Below are 16,578 nucleotides of genomic sequence, written 5' to 3' on the forward strand. Positions count from 1 at the left end.
AGTTCATTAAGAACCGTGCGATTGCTTGTAATAAAGATTTAAATGCAAAAGGCACGAGAGTCGACTGTTTCTGTCAGTGGTGCTTTAATTTTAAATATTTGCGATATCCCAACAAGAAAAGTAGGCTAACTGTTGTGTTTAAATGTTTTGCCCCTTGCTTGAGCAGCAAACCTAGAAGTCAAATGCATGAATAATATGTTGTTTATATTTATTAAGTTTAAACTAATGTCTATGATTATGAAAGATTGTTACTGTTCTGTGATAAGAGTCTTTTTTTTTAACGGTTTGAAATATAGAATAATGAACAAATGTTGTGTTTGTGGACTAAACAGCCGCGGATCAGTAGTGGACTGCAAACGCGTCCTGTGTGAAAGCACAATGAGTCCGTGCTGCTTCTGCACCACACACACACGGACTGCATACGCACTGCAGACGGAGTACGTGTGAAACAGGCGTGAGTCTAGTCAAGGTTTTTTTTGGGAAGCTTGGTAATTTCACAGTAGGCATACACACAGATTCGAAGACTCGTTCTCGACCCTACAGTGCAATTCGTCTAGGTATACATCCGCGCTAAACTATCACGGTGAAAGTCATCATAGCTTGCGTAGTATAGACCCAGCTCCCAACCCAACTTTGAGAATAGATTAACGGCGATATTTTTTTTAATCGCCCGATAAGAGTCTCCCGTTAACACAGCACGTTAACGCCGATAACGGCCCACCACACTATATATATATATATATATATATATATATATATATATATATATATATATATAGGTGCATCTCAATAAATTAATACAGGTGCATCTCAACAAATTAGAATGTCATGGAAAGGTTCATTTATTTCAGTAATTCAACTCAAATTGTGAAACTTGTGTATTAAATAAATTCAATGCACACAGACTGAAGTAGTTTGAGTCTTTGGTTCTTTTAATTTTGATGATTTTGGCTCACAAACAAAAACCCACCAAATCACTATCTCAACAAATTAGAATACTTCATACTCATCTGGATCTTTTTGTCTCTTGTTTCTCATTTTCCTCTTGACAATACCCCATAGATTCTCTCTGGGGTTCAGGTCTGGTGAGTTTGCTGGCCAGTCAAGCACACCAACACCATGGTCATTTAACCAACTTTTGATGCTATTGGCAGTATGGGCAGTTGCCAAATCCTGCTGGAAAATGAAATCAGCATCTTCAAAAATCTGGTCAGCAGAAGGAAGCATGAAGTGCTCCAAAATTTCTTGGTAAACAGGTGCAGTGACTTTGGTTTTCAAAGAACACAATGGACCAACACCAGCAGATGACATTGCACCCCAAATCATCACAGACTGTGAAAACTTAACACTGGACTTCAAGCAACTTGGGCTATGAGCTTCTCCACCCTTCCTCCAGACTCTAGGACCTTGGTTTCCAAATGATATACAAAACTTGCTTTCATCTGAAAAGACCACTGGCCAACAGTCCAGTTCTTCTTCTCCTTAGCCCAGGTGAGACGCCTCTGACTTTGTCTGTGGTTCAGGAGTGGCTTAACAAGAGGAATACGACAACTGTAGCCAAATTCCTTGACACATCTGTGTGTGGTGGCTATGATGCCTTGACCCCAGCCTCAGTCCATTCTTTGTGAAGTTCACTCAAATTCTTGAATCAATTTTTCTTGACAATCCTAATAAGGCTGCGGTTCTCTCGGTTAGTTGTGCATCTTTTTCTTCCACACTTTTTCCTTCCACTCAACTCTCTGTTAACATGCTTGGATACAGCACTCTGTGAACAGCCAGCTTCTTTGGCAATGAATGTTTGTGATTTACCCTCCTTGTGAAGGGTGTCAATGATTGTCTTCTGGACAACTGCCAGATCAGTAGTCTTCCCCATGATTGTGTAGCCTAGTGAACCAAACTGAGAGACCATTTTGAAGGCTCAGGAAACCTTTGCAGGTGTTTTAAGTTGATTAGCTGATTGGCATGTCACCATATTCTAATTTGTTGAGATAGTGAATTGGTGGGTTTTTGTTAAATGTGAGCCAAAATCATCACAATTAAAAGAACCAAAGACTTAAAGTACTTAAGTCTTTGTGCAATGAATTTATTTAATACAAGTTTCACAATTTGAGTTGAATTACTGAAATAAATGAACTTTTCCATGACATTCTAATTTATTGAGATACATCTGTATATATATATATATACAGATACCGGCTGTACATGTACATTATCCCGCTTATTACGTGGCTACTTGCCACATAGGTAAATAATTAGACACAGAACATTGATTTGAGTTAAAATATTTGAACGCAAAGCTTCCGTGAAGACAGCAGTTGCGAGCAAGCGGCAAATTCAAATTAACGGACATTTAAGGGAACGGTGCAGTCAAACCACGTATTACACAACATTTCACCACAAAATAATTAAGGTGTAGGGTCAAAAATTATCAAAGACTTCTGTTTTCCTGTCCCAAACTATCTTGAGTAACAAAAGGGCCATTTGGCATTCCTGAAGGCACAGAATTGCTGATATCGATCAAGGCCTGTAGGCCAACATGTTTATACATCGGGGGTCTGCTAATTGTCACACCTTTTGCACAGTGGGTGAAGCTGTAGTCTGCTGATTGGTCAGTTTGAATGTCTCACATTTGGGTTTCAGTCACATGGTCAAGGAAGGGATAAAGAAGAGACTGTAAAATGTTGCTCTGGCTTTTTTCTCTCTGCTGGCTTTTCTTTGCTGGAGCTCTCTTCTCGGGGCTCTGCCATCTCTCCCTCTTTTTTCTCCCTCTTTCCATCTTCCCCTCTCTCTTTCTCTCTCAGGTAATATTTTACATACATGTTAGGTACAATTAACTATATGTTTTACTATCCTTCATCTATTTTGTAACCAATTCAAGTGTGAACCATAACAAAATTATTGTTATTAAACCATTTCAATTATTAATAATGTGCTAACTAATCTTGATTCAATATTAACTTTGAAGTGCTTCCTATTGCAATACAATATAGTCACTTAATAGCAACGCTCTCCCCACATATTTAGCTATTGTAACTGCGCTTATTTCCGTCGTTGGTATAAGTGGCAGTGGGTGGTAACAGACTAGAAATGTACAGTTTTATACCATCGTGCTGATAACGTTTCTTTAGTCCTTCGGCAATCCTACAGCCTGAACCACTGTAGGGAAACCACCCTTACAAAGGCAATAAAAGAATTAAGACGAAAATGTTTTAAAACCTTACCAGTTTGTTAGTTGTCTTATAATCCATTACAGCGTACAAAACATGGCAGCAGCTGCGTTTGTATGAAACGAGAGCGAGTCTGCGATACCAGGATGACATAATTAAACAATTTTACACCATTTTGAATCAAGTTTGAATATTTTATTAGCTAAACAAACGCAAAGCTTCCACCAAGAACAAAAATAGTTCAAGCAAGAGTACAGCGCTGACTGCTGTTACCCGGATGAGCCTGTGTTATTAGCTTTTACAGGTTGTTATCCAGGGATAACATACCTCGGAATGCCGCGACTGACCAATCAGAATCAAGTATTCCACAGAGCCGTGTAATAAATATGTTAGCAAAACCCCTAGAATCAGAATCCTTAAGCCACTGAGATTCTCTTTTCCCTATTTTCTACAGCATGGCCCTGGACAGACTCTTCTTTTATGCATTTAAAAACAAATTGTAGACTGTGTAAAAAAGAAAGTGGAAAGGGTTGACACTGACTTCACTTGAAAAGACTACCATGACAAAGAGCCCAAAACAGACTTGCTTCTGTGAGAAGGCAATAAACCATGATTAATAATTTAGCTTCTCTTTCTTTTCTCATAACTCAACACGAAGACACAAATGAGGCTTTACAATGTTCTACACTAAACAGGCCAAGATAGGACATATTAAAAGCTGCATCATAAATCTTCCATTTTTCAAACTTTAACATTAGCAAGTGCTACACGTGGTACACATTGAGATGTTATGGCAAAGCTTAAGGCACAAGGATGCCATATTTTTTGTTACAGCATGGTGATAAATTGTCTTACTTTTGACTCAAAGGCTTTAAATGGGGCATTCCTGCAGCTAAGCTCAACCAATTGCAAACAGAGGTTGCAATGGCAAGGTCATAGGCTTTATTCCCAAGGAACACATGCATTGACAGAATGTATGAATCATGATTTCAATGTAAGTTGCTTTGGATAAAATCGTCCACCAAATGAATTAATGTTAATGTGAATGGTTTATATGTTTTTAATATGTTTTATTATTATTAAAATATTATTAATAATTATTTAAATTATTATTTTTATTATTATTTAAAAGAGAAAAAGAAAAAAAAAGTTTGAGAGATAACAACTTGCTAAGTGCAGAAAAGTGCAACTATTAAATATTTTCCAATAATTGGCTGTGACATTCACTTCCAAAAGATAATCAGAGACAATTACAATCCCTTAAGATCAAACCAAATATTTTTTTTTTTTTGTTTGTTTGTTTGTTTGTTTGTTTAGTGACAGGCCTTCATTAAATTATCCCAATTCAAATGTTATTCTTAGCCTGGGGAGCACTGAAGCCATACTTAAGGAATCCATATGAAACAGGGCCTTAGAGAACGGAGCAGCATCGCCCTTCCTTATCTAGTGTGCCACCACATAGGGTCTATTTCACGTGGCACCTTCATTATCGCCATAATCCCTGTGGACAAGCACTATTATGAATTGGAAAACGCTTAGGTTTGCAGTTCTTATTAAAGCTTATGTATCGTTTAATTCAAATTCTTGAGATGACAGACTGGAGACAGGGTGAATAAGTGACTAAATCCAAATTTGCTGAGATTTAACACCTTATGTGAGCAAAAAAGCACTAACAGAAAATAGTATTTTAACTTGCGATAAGAAAATAATCTTTAAATCTGGAAAGTGCTGTTTTTGACACAGTAATGTATCTTGCATGGTTAAAATGTAATGTATCCAGACTATTGCGTACATGATGAATTAGCAAGTGTTACTGTGATACGTTATTGGCTCCCTGGCAAGTGCACTCTCTTACTTTAGGGTAAAAGGATTTCATGAATATTTTTAAGCTATGTACACATTGTAAATGTGAAATTCATGTATGTTTAATGCATGAGGCATGTTACCATTGAACTCTGAAAACAGCAGAGTCAGCAATAATTTCTCTACTTTAATCGGTTGCATGCAGTTTTTCGCAGGGTGCAGATCAACATCTAGCATAGATCTGGGAATCTTTTCAAGCATATAGCAGTTTCTCACAACCATTTCTGCAGTGCTTCAAGAATCTCCATTCCTCAAACTTTCAAGAGAAAGCTTTTTCTTTTTATGTTATGGGAAACTTCAAGGTTATGGTGGTCAGATAAATTAGTGGTAATATGATGATGCAGTACCCTTTTCCTGTAGGTTGAAGGCCATTTATTACATTCGGGATGAGGTTAAAGATTTTAAAAGATAAAACCCATCCTAGCTCAGAGAAACAGATGACCAATCTCTCATAGTGACTCTGCATGAGTAGCCCAGGTGCTGGTGGAATTGGCCTACTCTGTCTCTGGCAGCTGAACACATTGCTCTGGACAGCTCCTGGCCAAGCTAGTCACAATTCAATTTCCTGACTCATTCATCAAGCACTTGGGGTGCTTGGGTCACAGGCTGGGCCAGCTCCCCAACGTCCCGTTCATCCAGAGTCCACCATCGATAAGAAGGCATTAGTCTACCTCTGCCAGCTCATCTGAAAGGGCTGGAGAAATCGGGCAGAATTTGTTTTCAGTTTGACAACCTGCTGTCTAGCTGAATTCGAAATTGCCCCAAAGCATAGATTCAAGAAGCCAGATAGGGGAAAACTTGTATAGTTCACAAGTTCACCATTTAGTTGTGTAGTGTGCAGGTGAGTGGTGTGACGAAACTAGATTGCTTGCTTGCATTGTAGACTGAAAGCAGAATCTATGCAAAACACTAAATGAAGTTGTTCAACATGCATCAAAGGCCTTCACAGAGACTACCAAGAGTTGAAGTCATACCTCATAGTGTAGAGAAGAGTTCCGTTGTCTACCAGCCGCAGAAGTTTATTGGGTGTAGTCATATTGTGGGCTACTGACTTCTTCCCATTGTGGAAGAAAGTGTCCGGAGTCCAAATCTTGCTGGCGAGCAAGTTGTTAAGTGGAAGGACCTGCATAGGCCCATCAAACTTCAGTCTCTCATCCCGCCAGCTTTGCCGGAAGAACACATCAATTGTGTATTCCTAGAGGAGAAAAAAAATTAAAAATTAGTGTTTCATTCTAAGACTTTCTGACAGCCCTTTTTAAACTTCACGTCACCCCCACAAGTGCTGGCATATGAAGCTCTTCTCCAATCTCGGCAAATGACTCAAGGACAGGAAAAGATTTAGACTGTTTCTTAGTCTTCACATTTAACAGATTTTCCTGTTTGGCTGGCCTTGATTGGTCGAGATGTTTTTCTCAGTTGTACACTTCAATACTTCATCGCATTTTAAGGAGAGATGCAGACTTGTTGGTGCAAGATCCTTAAGGCTCCTTCAAAAGTTCAAACTCGAATGATTGCGTTTTCACAGCTGTCGCTGGAGGGATAAAACAAGCTTTTTCCAAGAGTTATCTCTCTGACCATATTGCTAACATGGAACAGGGGACACTGTCCTCAGTGAACCTCTGCTGAATTGGGAATAGGAATCGTCTCCAGTGACGAGAATTACTCATCTTTTAAGGCTTCCATTATTGATGAGGTAATCCTCTACAGGTTATCTATGAGAACAAACGTCAACATAAATCTATCTGCTTACATTTAATAAGTCATCTAATGCCATGAATAAAAATAGTGACAAAATTCAAAGTTCTTCAGGAGTTAAAAATTAATGTTGAAATTTTAAAAACACCACATTAATCATTCAGTAGGATCTGTAACTAAATCTTGTAACTTAGTATGTGACAACAAACAATTACAGGACATGTCTCTTTTTTTGTTTTATGTTCTGCATTACATCCGAGAACTATGAGCTTTTTGTCACGCTTCACAAGGTCCAATTTGCTGGAAAGATATTTGGGAAGCAACAGACGGAAATCTATGTTGCCCAGTCAATCAGAAATGTCAAGAAGCTATTGCACAAAGGGAGAAAACAAGTCAGATAAAACTACTCATTACAAATGCCTTCCAGGCTTCAGTAGAAGGTTTTGCCATTATGACAAGAAATCATACCGGCTGTTTCTCAGTGAATGACGGGTTGAGTTTTCAGCATTAAAACGTGTATGCTCGTCATGTGCATGACGGTGTACATTATTTATTTAGTAAGCTCCAGATTTCTATCTGAAGTTGTTTCAGATAAAAGTTCTGTGAGTACTTCAGTTCCCAAGAAGTAGTCTGTACATCACAAGAAGTGAAAGCTGACATCAAATGACATCTACATCAGAAAGCACAGGAATGAGTAAAAGGATTAGTTAACTTTCAAATTAAAATGTCCTGATAATTTACTCACCCTTATGTCATCCAAGATGTTTACATCTTTCTTTCTTCAGTCGAAAAGAAATTAAGGTTTTTGATGAACACATTTGTGGATTATTCTCCTTATAGTGGACTTCAACGGCTACCAGTTCAAATGGTTGAAGATCAAAATGAGCACATGCCATCTCATAAGCCGAACGCACTCCATGTACGTTTGTTCACAAATAAATAAGTCCATTGAGCATATTCAACTCCCTCAAGAGCTTAATGCGCATGCTTCTCACCCACATACACAACGCATGAGTTGCGTGAATCCACAGGTATCAAAGGCAAAGCCTCTCAATAAGTGCATTCAGTTTTCCACATTCACCATAGTGTCCTCTAGAGGATGCAGTGCGAGTTCCCTTGAAGGGGAACATTATTTTGTTTACTGTGTTTACTAGAGCTGTGTTTGATACATCGACACGACGATGTATCGTCACAGAGATTTGACGATACGAGTATTTATACAGCTGTCTCATTATCAATATTGTGGCACGTGTGCAGCAGTAGACCACACTTAATTTGAAGACAAGAACAACATTTAAAATAGAGTAGAAAAGTGTGAGTTTTCTAAAAATAATGAATGGAGCATAATATATAGGCTACAAGGTTTAATCTGGACAGAAGAACACAACTGGGTTGCCTGATATAAAAAGACGTTAATCCCCGAAATAGAGCTTCCCACTTGCGCAGTATGGAAATATCTGCCAAGTGTGTTACTTATCTTTGTCAATCTGGCATCCATGTGTACGCGCGCTCTCTCCACTGTGGATAAATGCGCTTGCTTTCTGAAAACACCGGTTAGCTTGCAGTTTAGCGATCTTCACTTCATTATTCTATTCTCAGAAAAGTATAATTCATCAAGTGTTCATTTATGAGAGAGAGAGAGTGAGAGAGAGGCTGTGTATGTATGATTTACCACGCGTTTCAATATTAACAGTGAAGCTGTGGCTTTAAAGGGTCATATGATGTTATTTAAATTTTTCTTTTCTCTTTGGAGTGTTACAAGCTCTTGGTGCACAAAGAAGATCTGTGAAGTTGCAAAGACTAAAGTCTCAAATCCAAAGAGATATTTTTTTATAAAAGCTAAGAATCAACCACTCCTACCTAAAACGGCTCATTCTAACATGCCCCCACATGTCTACGTAGATTTTATTAAAGCTACCCAAATGTTCACGCATAAAACAAGGCATAACTTTTATTCATGTTGCCTGTTGCCGCACACCGCCACGCATGTTAGGACGCTGTGTGTTTTGTTGTGTGAAAGTGAAACACTTTGTTTGGCCTTCCAAAAGAGGACACAACAAGAAATCAGTGGTTAAGTTGTCAAGTCAAGTCAAGTCATTTTTATTTATATAGCGCTTTAAACAAAAAAGATTGCGTCAAAGCAACTGAACAACATTAATTAGGAAAACAGTGGTGTCAATAATACAGTTTAAAAAGGCAGTTCATCATTGAATTCAGTTGATGTCATCATGCTGCTGTTCAGTTTAAATGTATCTGTGCAAAATTTGCAATTAAGTCAACGAATCGCTGTAGATGAAGTGTCCCCAACTAAGCAAGCCAGAGGCAACAGCGGCAAGGAACCGTCCCCAACTAAGCAAGCCAGAGGCAACAGCGGCAAGGAGAAACTGTTGCTCAGTTGGGGGGCCAGTTCTCCTCTGACCAGGCGAAACCAGCAGTTCAATTCCAGGCTGCAGCAAAGTCAGGTTGTATTTACAACACTGTTCCAGAACAGTTCAACCCAAATATTCAGACGTGTGCAGCGCATTTTATGGAGGATGAGGACTGTTTCCTGTGAGAGTAGCCTACAATGCGTCTGTAGCACCAAGGCTGTTTCTATAAAGTGGGGCAATTACAACTTCGCAAGGACAGTCTGGCACTTCTGACTCACAGCCTGTAAAGTACATTTACATATTTAAAGAATTTGCCACTGACGAATCAAACGCGAGTTTTGAGTAGTGTAGTATTGCTTGTTGTTTGTCATTTCTCCGATCACGAATGCAGACATGGTTATTTGTTTACGCGGCGCGATGCGCAACATTTCCATCACACGCTTGAGGCTGTCATGAATCCGGTCTTCGAACTTCTGTTCACTCATCACCAGAGGTCACCCGCTCACTACATGGACTCTCACATTACACACACTGTTACACATACCCTGGACTACATTTCCCATCATCCATTACACTGATTGCACACAGCTGTCATCAATCTCCTGCTCACCTGATAACAATCACACCGTGCACCTGAGACCAATTACACAGACACAGCACAATCAATCAGACACGCTTTATAAGCATTGGAATTCCTTTCACACACTGCCGAGTATTGTTCTGCACTTATCCCTCTCCTAGCGATAGCTGTTATACCAAGCCATTCTGTGTTTGTTTTCATAGTCTTGTTTTGGTTTATAGTTTTTTTTTTGTCTTGTTTCAGTTTCTAGTTTTCATAGTCTTACTTTTTAGTTTCCAGTTTTCTTAGTTTAGTCTTTTTCTTGCCTTGAACTGTTACTCGTGTTTTGACCCTTTGCTCTGGATTCTGGATTACCTCTCTTGCTTAGCCCTCTGGATATTGTTCGTTCATCGAAGACCCACGCTTGCCCTAGGAAAATTCTTTGTCTTGCCCTCTATACCTGTTTGGCAGTGTTTGACCCATGCCTGTTATGACCACGTCTTTGTCCAATAAAGGCTTGCATATGGATCCACACGTCTCACGTCTCATCAGCCCTGTTACAGAGGCGTTCTGAGCGCATTGGTTTAGAACTCTTCTCATTTTTATTTTTTAAACGTAGAGAGTGTGTTAATTTGTGCAATGATAACCTACCAACAATGTAAATATGATTTTTTAATAAATTAGAATGAGTACATTTAAATTTATTAGGACAATTACATTATTATTTATGGGCTTAAAAACAAGATGCAAACAATCAGAATATTGTACTTGATGGGAAGTGCCCAATGTAAACATGAAACATATGCCATTACCGATATTGTACTGTGGTACATTTATGGAGGCCCTTCATAAAGCAGAGGTCAACTGCCTGCTCTGCCAAGAGTTAGAAATTGTACTATAGTATGCAGTGTTTAATAAACAGCTGTTTTACTGAATTCTGCTGACGTGAAATTCAGTGCAGTTCTGTATCGTATCGTGGTCTCTGTATCGTGATACGTATCGTGACTTTGTTGGTGATAAACAGCCTTAGTGTTTACCGTGGTAAGCACATGCTGAAGTCGTGTTTATTCTTGTGCGTATTGCATGGTTTTTCAGTTTCGGTTTGCTTAGTAGTAAGGTACTCATCTGCTTGTTTTAGTCAACTGTACTCAATAAGTGCTTTCAAATCTCTACTATTACTACTAACACTCGTAAACCGTGCTCTGTACGTTGGAAACAATGCAGTCCTAACAATCTCATACTGTCCCTATGTCCTCTACTACTTTACTTTCCATTCCAATTGGTGGGGGGTATCAGTCAAATTATTTTTACTTTGTTTATTGAGGTTTTCTTTTTCACCCAACGAACATAAGGATACTTATAAACACAGGGCATAAGACTCTAGTATTCTCCATATTTTTTTTTAAGCTCCTATGAAATAACAAGAGAGAAAATACTGTAAAGTTCAAAAGTATTATGAATAAATATTAATGGTAACACTTTACAATAAGATGTCATTTGTTAACATTAATGTAATAACTAACATGAATGAAAAATTAACAATATATTTATTACACAATTTATTAATCTTTGTTAATGTTAATAAAAATAGTCATTCATTGTTCATGTTAGTTCATAGTGCATTAATGTTTACAAACACAACTTGTGATTTAATAATGCATACGTAAATGCTGAACTTAACATGAACTAAAATTAATAAATGCTGTGGAAATATTGTTCATTATTATTTATGTTATTTATATATGTTAACTAATATAATTAACTAATGTTAGCTAATGAACCTTACTGAAGAATGACCACAGGTGAGGCATTAAGTACATGGCCCTGTGACCAACTTAGCATTTTACAGAGTTTTAAGTAGAAATGTGGTTGCTGAGTTTTTCAAGATCAGTTTTAATCGTGTAACTGTTAATAAATTTGAACAAAGAAATAAAGTGTTACCACACCGTAATGATTGCAAATACAAAAATAAGACGAGTAAAGAAAACACAGTACTTATTAAAATAATCACCCTTTACTTAAATATATGAAAACAGAAAACCGCTGTTAACACATTAATATAACGTTTCCCATTCTATGACTAGTAAAATAATGGCAACTTACTCTGAAGAGCATGGCTTGTCACTACTCGATCATTACCGGAAACACGATTTGTACTGCACATGCATGAAATTGCTTCCACTTCCTGTCTCCGCCAATGTTTTTACGACAAAGTTTAGTGATGGACCCTTTTGCGTTCTACATTCAGCTTCAAGAATTTCTCTTAAAAGGAGAAATTCCAGAAAATTCAGCAAATCGTCGGAAGGTTACAATACATATAATGTATATATACAAATACGTGACAATGGACTATATGCACGGAGCATTCTTTAGAACTTATGTATATAGATAAGCCAGCTCGAACACTTCTGGTGAAACGTTGTGTAATGTTACATGTTTACATATATACATATAATGTATTTATGTATTTGTATATTATCAGATGGACCAACTGAGAGGATGTTTCTCCAGGACAACTGCTATTCAAATTGCAGGTAGAGCATCCATATGCTTGTTCAGGTGCGAGGTGGGAGAAGGACTTGGACCCTAATCAAGATGAAGTGGTTAGTATTGTGTTTATTTAGTGAAACTTTGCATATTTAAATAAATAAGATAACCATTACTTAATCTGTTAAACATTCTTTATTTTTAGTTAAAGTATGTGTTGGACAAAAGTCGGCCATCAGAAGAACTTATCATAAAGCAAGGCCAAATTTGCCTCACACGAGAAGACTTCTAGAGCCTGAGTTTAAGCCAGTGCATGGAATCTAATGTGCGTATGTTTTGTGTCTTAAATTACTGCACAAAAAAAAAAAAAAAAAACACTCCTAGATAATGCATAATGTTACACATAGCAGCTTTGACAGGGATGTAATCGTTCTGTAATTCATTTCAGATTGGAAATGCCTGCCTCAAGATTGTTGAAGAAGCTGCACGAAGACATGTACTTTTTTTATTATTATATCTTCTTTTTGAAGTATTCATTTGGATGTATGCATGTTTAATAAGGGAAAAAAATGTTCACATTGTGGACCTCTATGCTGTTCCCACCTGGAAAGACAAAAATGTGGACTCAGTGCATTGTTTGGCTGTAAGTATTATTATTATTATTATTATTATTATTATATTATTATTTATTTATTTATTTTTTTATATTTTTTTTTTGCTATCATGTACTTATCAACCGAGAAAGAGTTCTATTGAGAATAGACACAAAAGTATGTTATTTTTTTGCATCCATATTATTGTGTCACAATACTATTAGGGAAACGTGAGGGCCAAAGATATCATACTATTTCCAGCTTGGAGCAGGCAGGAGGATGAAGCTGATCACTATCTGCTCTGTGTTAAGTTTCTGATAATCTTTCTAGTTGTAATATTTCCAAATTCAACAGTTAGGGTTTTTGTGGATATTAACAAAATACCCATTGATTGCAGGTTTTGTTTGTAGCTAAGAGGGAAATACTTTTTCTCGATTATATTCGGCCTGGTGGTTTTGGAGATGACACCTACAGAACCATATTTAGGTTGAGACCAAAGAAAATTAATTTACTGGCCTTGTTCCAGGCGTGATATTTGGTTACAATTTCCAAAAGGAGCCTTGTTCTCAAGCTTCAAGTTCATACAAGAGCCTTGTTCTCAGGCTTCAAGTTCATACTCGAGTCTCATTCTTACACTGTTCTTATACATGTGAACCTTCAAGTTCATCAGAGTCTCGTTCTCAGGCTACAGAACTGATCATGTAATTACACATTATATATTTTGTGTCTTCTTTGGAATGCCAGACACATTGCAACCTTCATTGACCCAGGATCCTGGACTGAAAAAACAGGAAGAGACCTTGAGGTATGTTTAAATTGTGTTATACAAAAATATACCAAACTACTTTTATGTGGCATTTTTTGTTTGTTTTTATTTTTGTTTTGCACTCTTAGGAGGAGGTGCCAGTGATTCGCCAGTGGTGGTGCATTCAATTGATGGAGAGCTTTTGCCTTGAAGAGTATGACAGACTCTACAGATAAAATTTCAGTAACTCGGCTGATACTATACTAGAAAGGTGTTATACAAATAGAGTGCATATACATTTACATATTTTACAAAGGCATGGACAGAGGTTTGCACACTGGACCGAAGAAGGATCCCAGCTCCTTCAGGGAACCATTGAGCCTGTCTTTAGGTGTCGGGTGTCAAAATCCACCACCACCAAACAGTCACCCAGCAAAAGAGTTGTGGTTGAAGGGGACACTGATAAGGTAAATGGTTTTAGTGTTTATAGGAGTTGCATGCAAGTTGGATAAATAGTTTAATTTTTTTGTGCCATTATATATTTGTATATTCAGGTGCAACAGCCCACCATTGTGAGAGACCTTCATACAGCTTGGTACTGGGTAAAAAATCACAAAGACTTATTCTGTGGAGAGGTGACGGAGCCTGATTTTTCTGCAGATGAACAGTGAATGATCAACAAAATGCACTCAGAAAGGCCCTGGGCAGTTAATCTCCCTGAAGCAAAGGATGACTTTTTTTGTTTACTTTTCAGTCTCAGATGACATGGAAACATTTTGTGTCATGACTGTGTGTTGATAAACAAGGCATGAAGGTCAATGCCATGTTCCTAAATCAGCAATTATTGTAGTAGACGAGGGAGGAAGGGAATGAATGGATGAATTTGAATAAATAATTTGAAAAAATATATATTTTTGTGTTTCTTAGATGCAGTCATTTGTTAAAGTACGCTAAAATAAGTAAACATATCTTTAGAAAATTAATAATTAAATGTAAAACACACACTTGTATACACATCTGTATTACCAAATGTAAATAATTTTTTATTATTATTATTATTATTTTTATTTTTTATTTTTTACTGAATTGATTTAATAAGTGCAAATTTAATCGAATACACAATTTAATCAAAGTGAAAGTTGTGACATTTGCCAAGTAGGGTAGCCCATACTCGGAATTGGTGCTCTGTATTTAACCCATCCATGTGCACACACACAGCAGTGAGAAGTGAACACACCATGAACACACACCCAGAGCAGTGGGCAGCTATATATCCAGCGCCCGGGGAGCAACTGGGGGTTCAGTACCTTGCTCAAGGGCACTTCAGCCATGGGTGTTGAGGGTGGAAGAGAGCACTGTTCATTCACTCCCTCCCACCTACAACTCCTGCCAGCACCGAGACTCGAACCGGCAACCTTCAGAGACTAGTCCAAGTTTCTAACCATTAGGCCACAGCTGCCCCACATAATATAATTTAATTTCATATATTTTATCAAAGTGTTATATCAATCGAGAGAATCACTAGTAAAGGACTATTTCCGGGACGGATAGGGAGGTGCCAACATCACATGAAAACATTAAATTATTATTAGTGTTATTATAACAACAGTATTATTAAAACTACAGAAATTGCCGTAAATTGTTTCGTCATACAGACCGGAAGTAGACGCATTTCCGCACATGCACAGTACAAATCGTGTTTCCGGTACGGATCGCATAGTGACATGGCTCTCCTCAGAAGCCCTGTCCCAAATGGCACACTCCGGACTTGTGGACTTCCTCAGAGTACACACTTTGGTGACATCATGTAGTGCAGAGCTATAGGGCCATTGGCGCGAGTCCACGAGGGCGCATTGAGAGGTATTTTTGGGACAGATCGTATTACGTTGCGCCGCAAAATAACGGTCTGGTTGTTTTTTTGACAGGAAGCTGCAGGTTCGGGGAATATGCTGCCTATTTTTGTTGTCGTTTTTACCATTGTGTTTGCGAGATGGCTTGCCATGCAGAGAAATCATATTTTTGCGCTCACTATTTATTTAATGAATCATAATGCGATCGTATTAGGCTATTCAATGCGCTATTATTATGTTTGAGATATCAACCACTGGTCAATGACCATAATGTTTGTATAAACTGTAGGTAAAACTGGTAAAAAAATGTACACCTAGGTCATAAAAACCGTAATGATACCTACACTTAAATATTTTCTTCTCAGCCATGTCATCAATTGCTCTTGAGCGAAATCTCCTCCCATCCGTTGTCTGATTGGCATTTCGCAAGGATTCCTGGGTAGTTAAAGTGTGCGGAGCAAAGGGTACAAAGGGGGCGCTGCTGAGCACACTTCAGAGCATTAAAATGCTGAATGGGACGGACTCGTAGACTCGGCGAGCAGGCGCAATTTAAGTCTACGAGACTGAAAGTCCACATGAAGTGTGCCATTTGGGACAGGGCCCGAGTAGCTGCGAGCACTGCGTCTTCTTCTTGTGTGACAGGTGTCAGCGTTGAGGCACAATACTGCCACCTGCCAGCTCAACAAGGTACTGACAATGGAGTATTTACATGTGGTGTTATCATAAGGGAACTGTTCATTTTAAATATTGCGGTTATTGCTAATGCCGGTATATCGTCACACACTAAATTAACATGATATCGATAATTGCTGCTTTGAATATAACGGTTATCGTCAATACCGGTATATCGCGACACCCCTAGTCCTAACTGAGACCTGGATAAAACCTGAGGACCAATCCTGCAGTAATTTCACTTTTCCCCCACACCCCTTGCCCGATTGGGAGGGGTGGAGGTACTGTTCTACTTATCTCAAATGAATGGACATTTCTGATCCAGAATGCAGCAGCGAGAGTGATCTTCAATGAGCTGAAGAAAGCCCACGTCACACCTCTGTTCATCAATTTGCAGTGGATGCCAATAGCTGCTCACATCAAATTCAAGGTACCGATGTTTGCCTACAAGGCAACCGCTGGCTCTGCACCAATTTACCAAAATTTGCATGTTCAGACATATGCACCATCCAGAAGCTTACGTTCTGTAATTAAATGACACCTCATGGTACCATCCCAAATAGGAAAGAGGATCAATA

The 16,578-nt window shown here is 38.2% G+C and overlaps 1 protein-coding gene across 1 annotated transcript in view; it reads right to left on the reverse strand.

Annotated features, from left to right (window-relative positions):
• The window catches only part of LOC109045685 (gamma-aminobutyric acid receptor subunit alpha-3-like), a 200,380-nt gene that overhangs the window by 86,031 nt on the left and 97,771 nt on the right, over window positions 1–16,578 (reverse strand). The window contains exon 5 of the mRNA XM_042711349.1: window positions 6,005–6,225. Coding sequence (XP_042567283.1) covers window positions 6,005–6,225 — 221 coding nt within the window. The remainder of the gene's footprint in view (window positions 1–6,004; window positions 6,226–16,578) is intronic.

This window comes from Cyprinus carpio, chromosome A21 (assembly GCF_018340385.1).
Source record: "Cyprinus carpio isolate SPL01 chromosome A21, ASM1834038v1, whole genome shotgun sequence".
Lineage (NCBI taxonomy): Eukaryota > Metazoa > Chordata > Actinopteri > Cypriniformes > Cyprinidae > Cyprinus > Cyprinus carpio.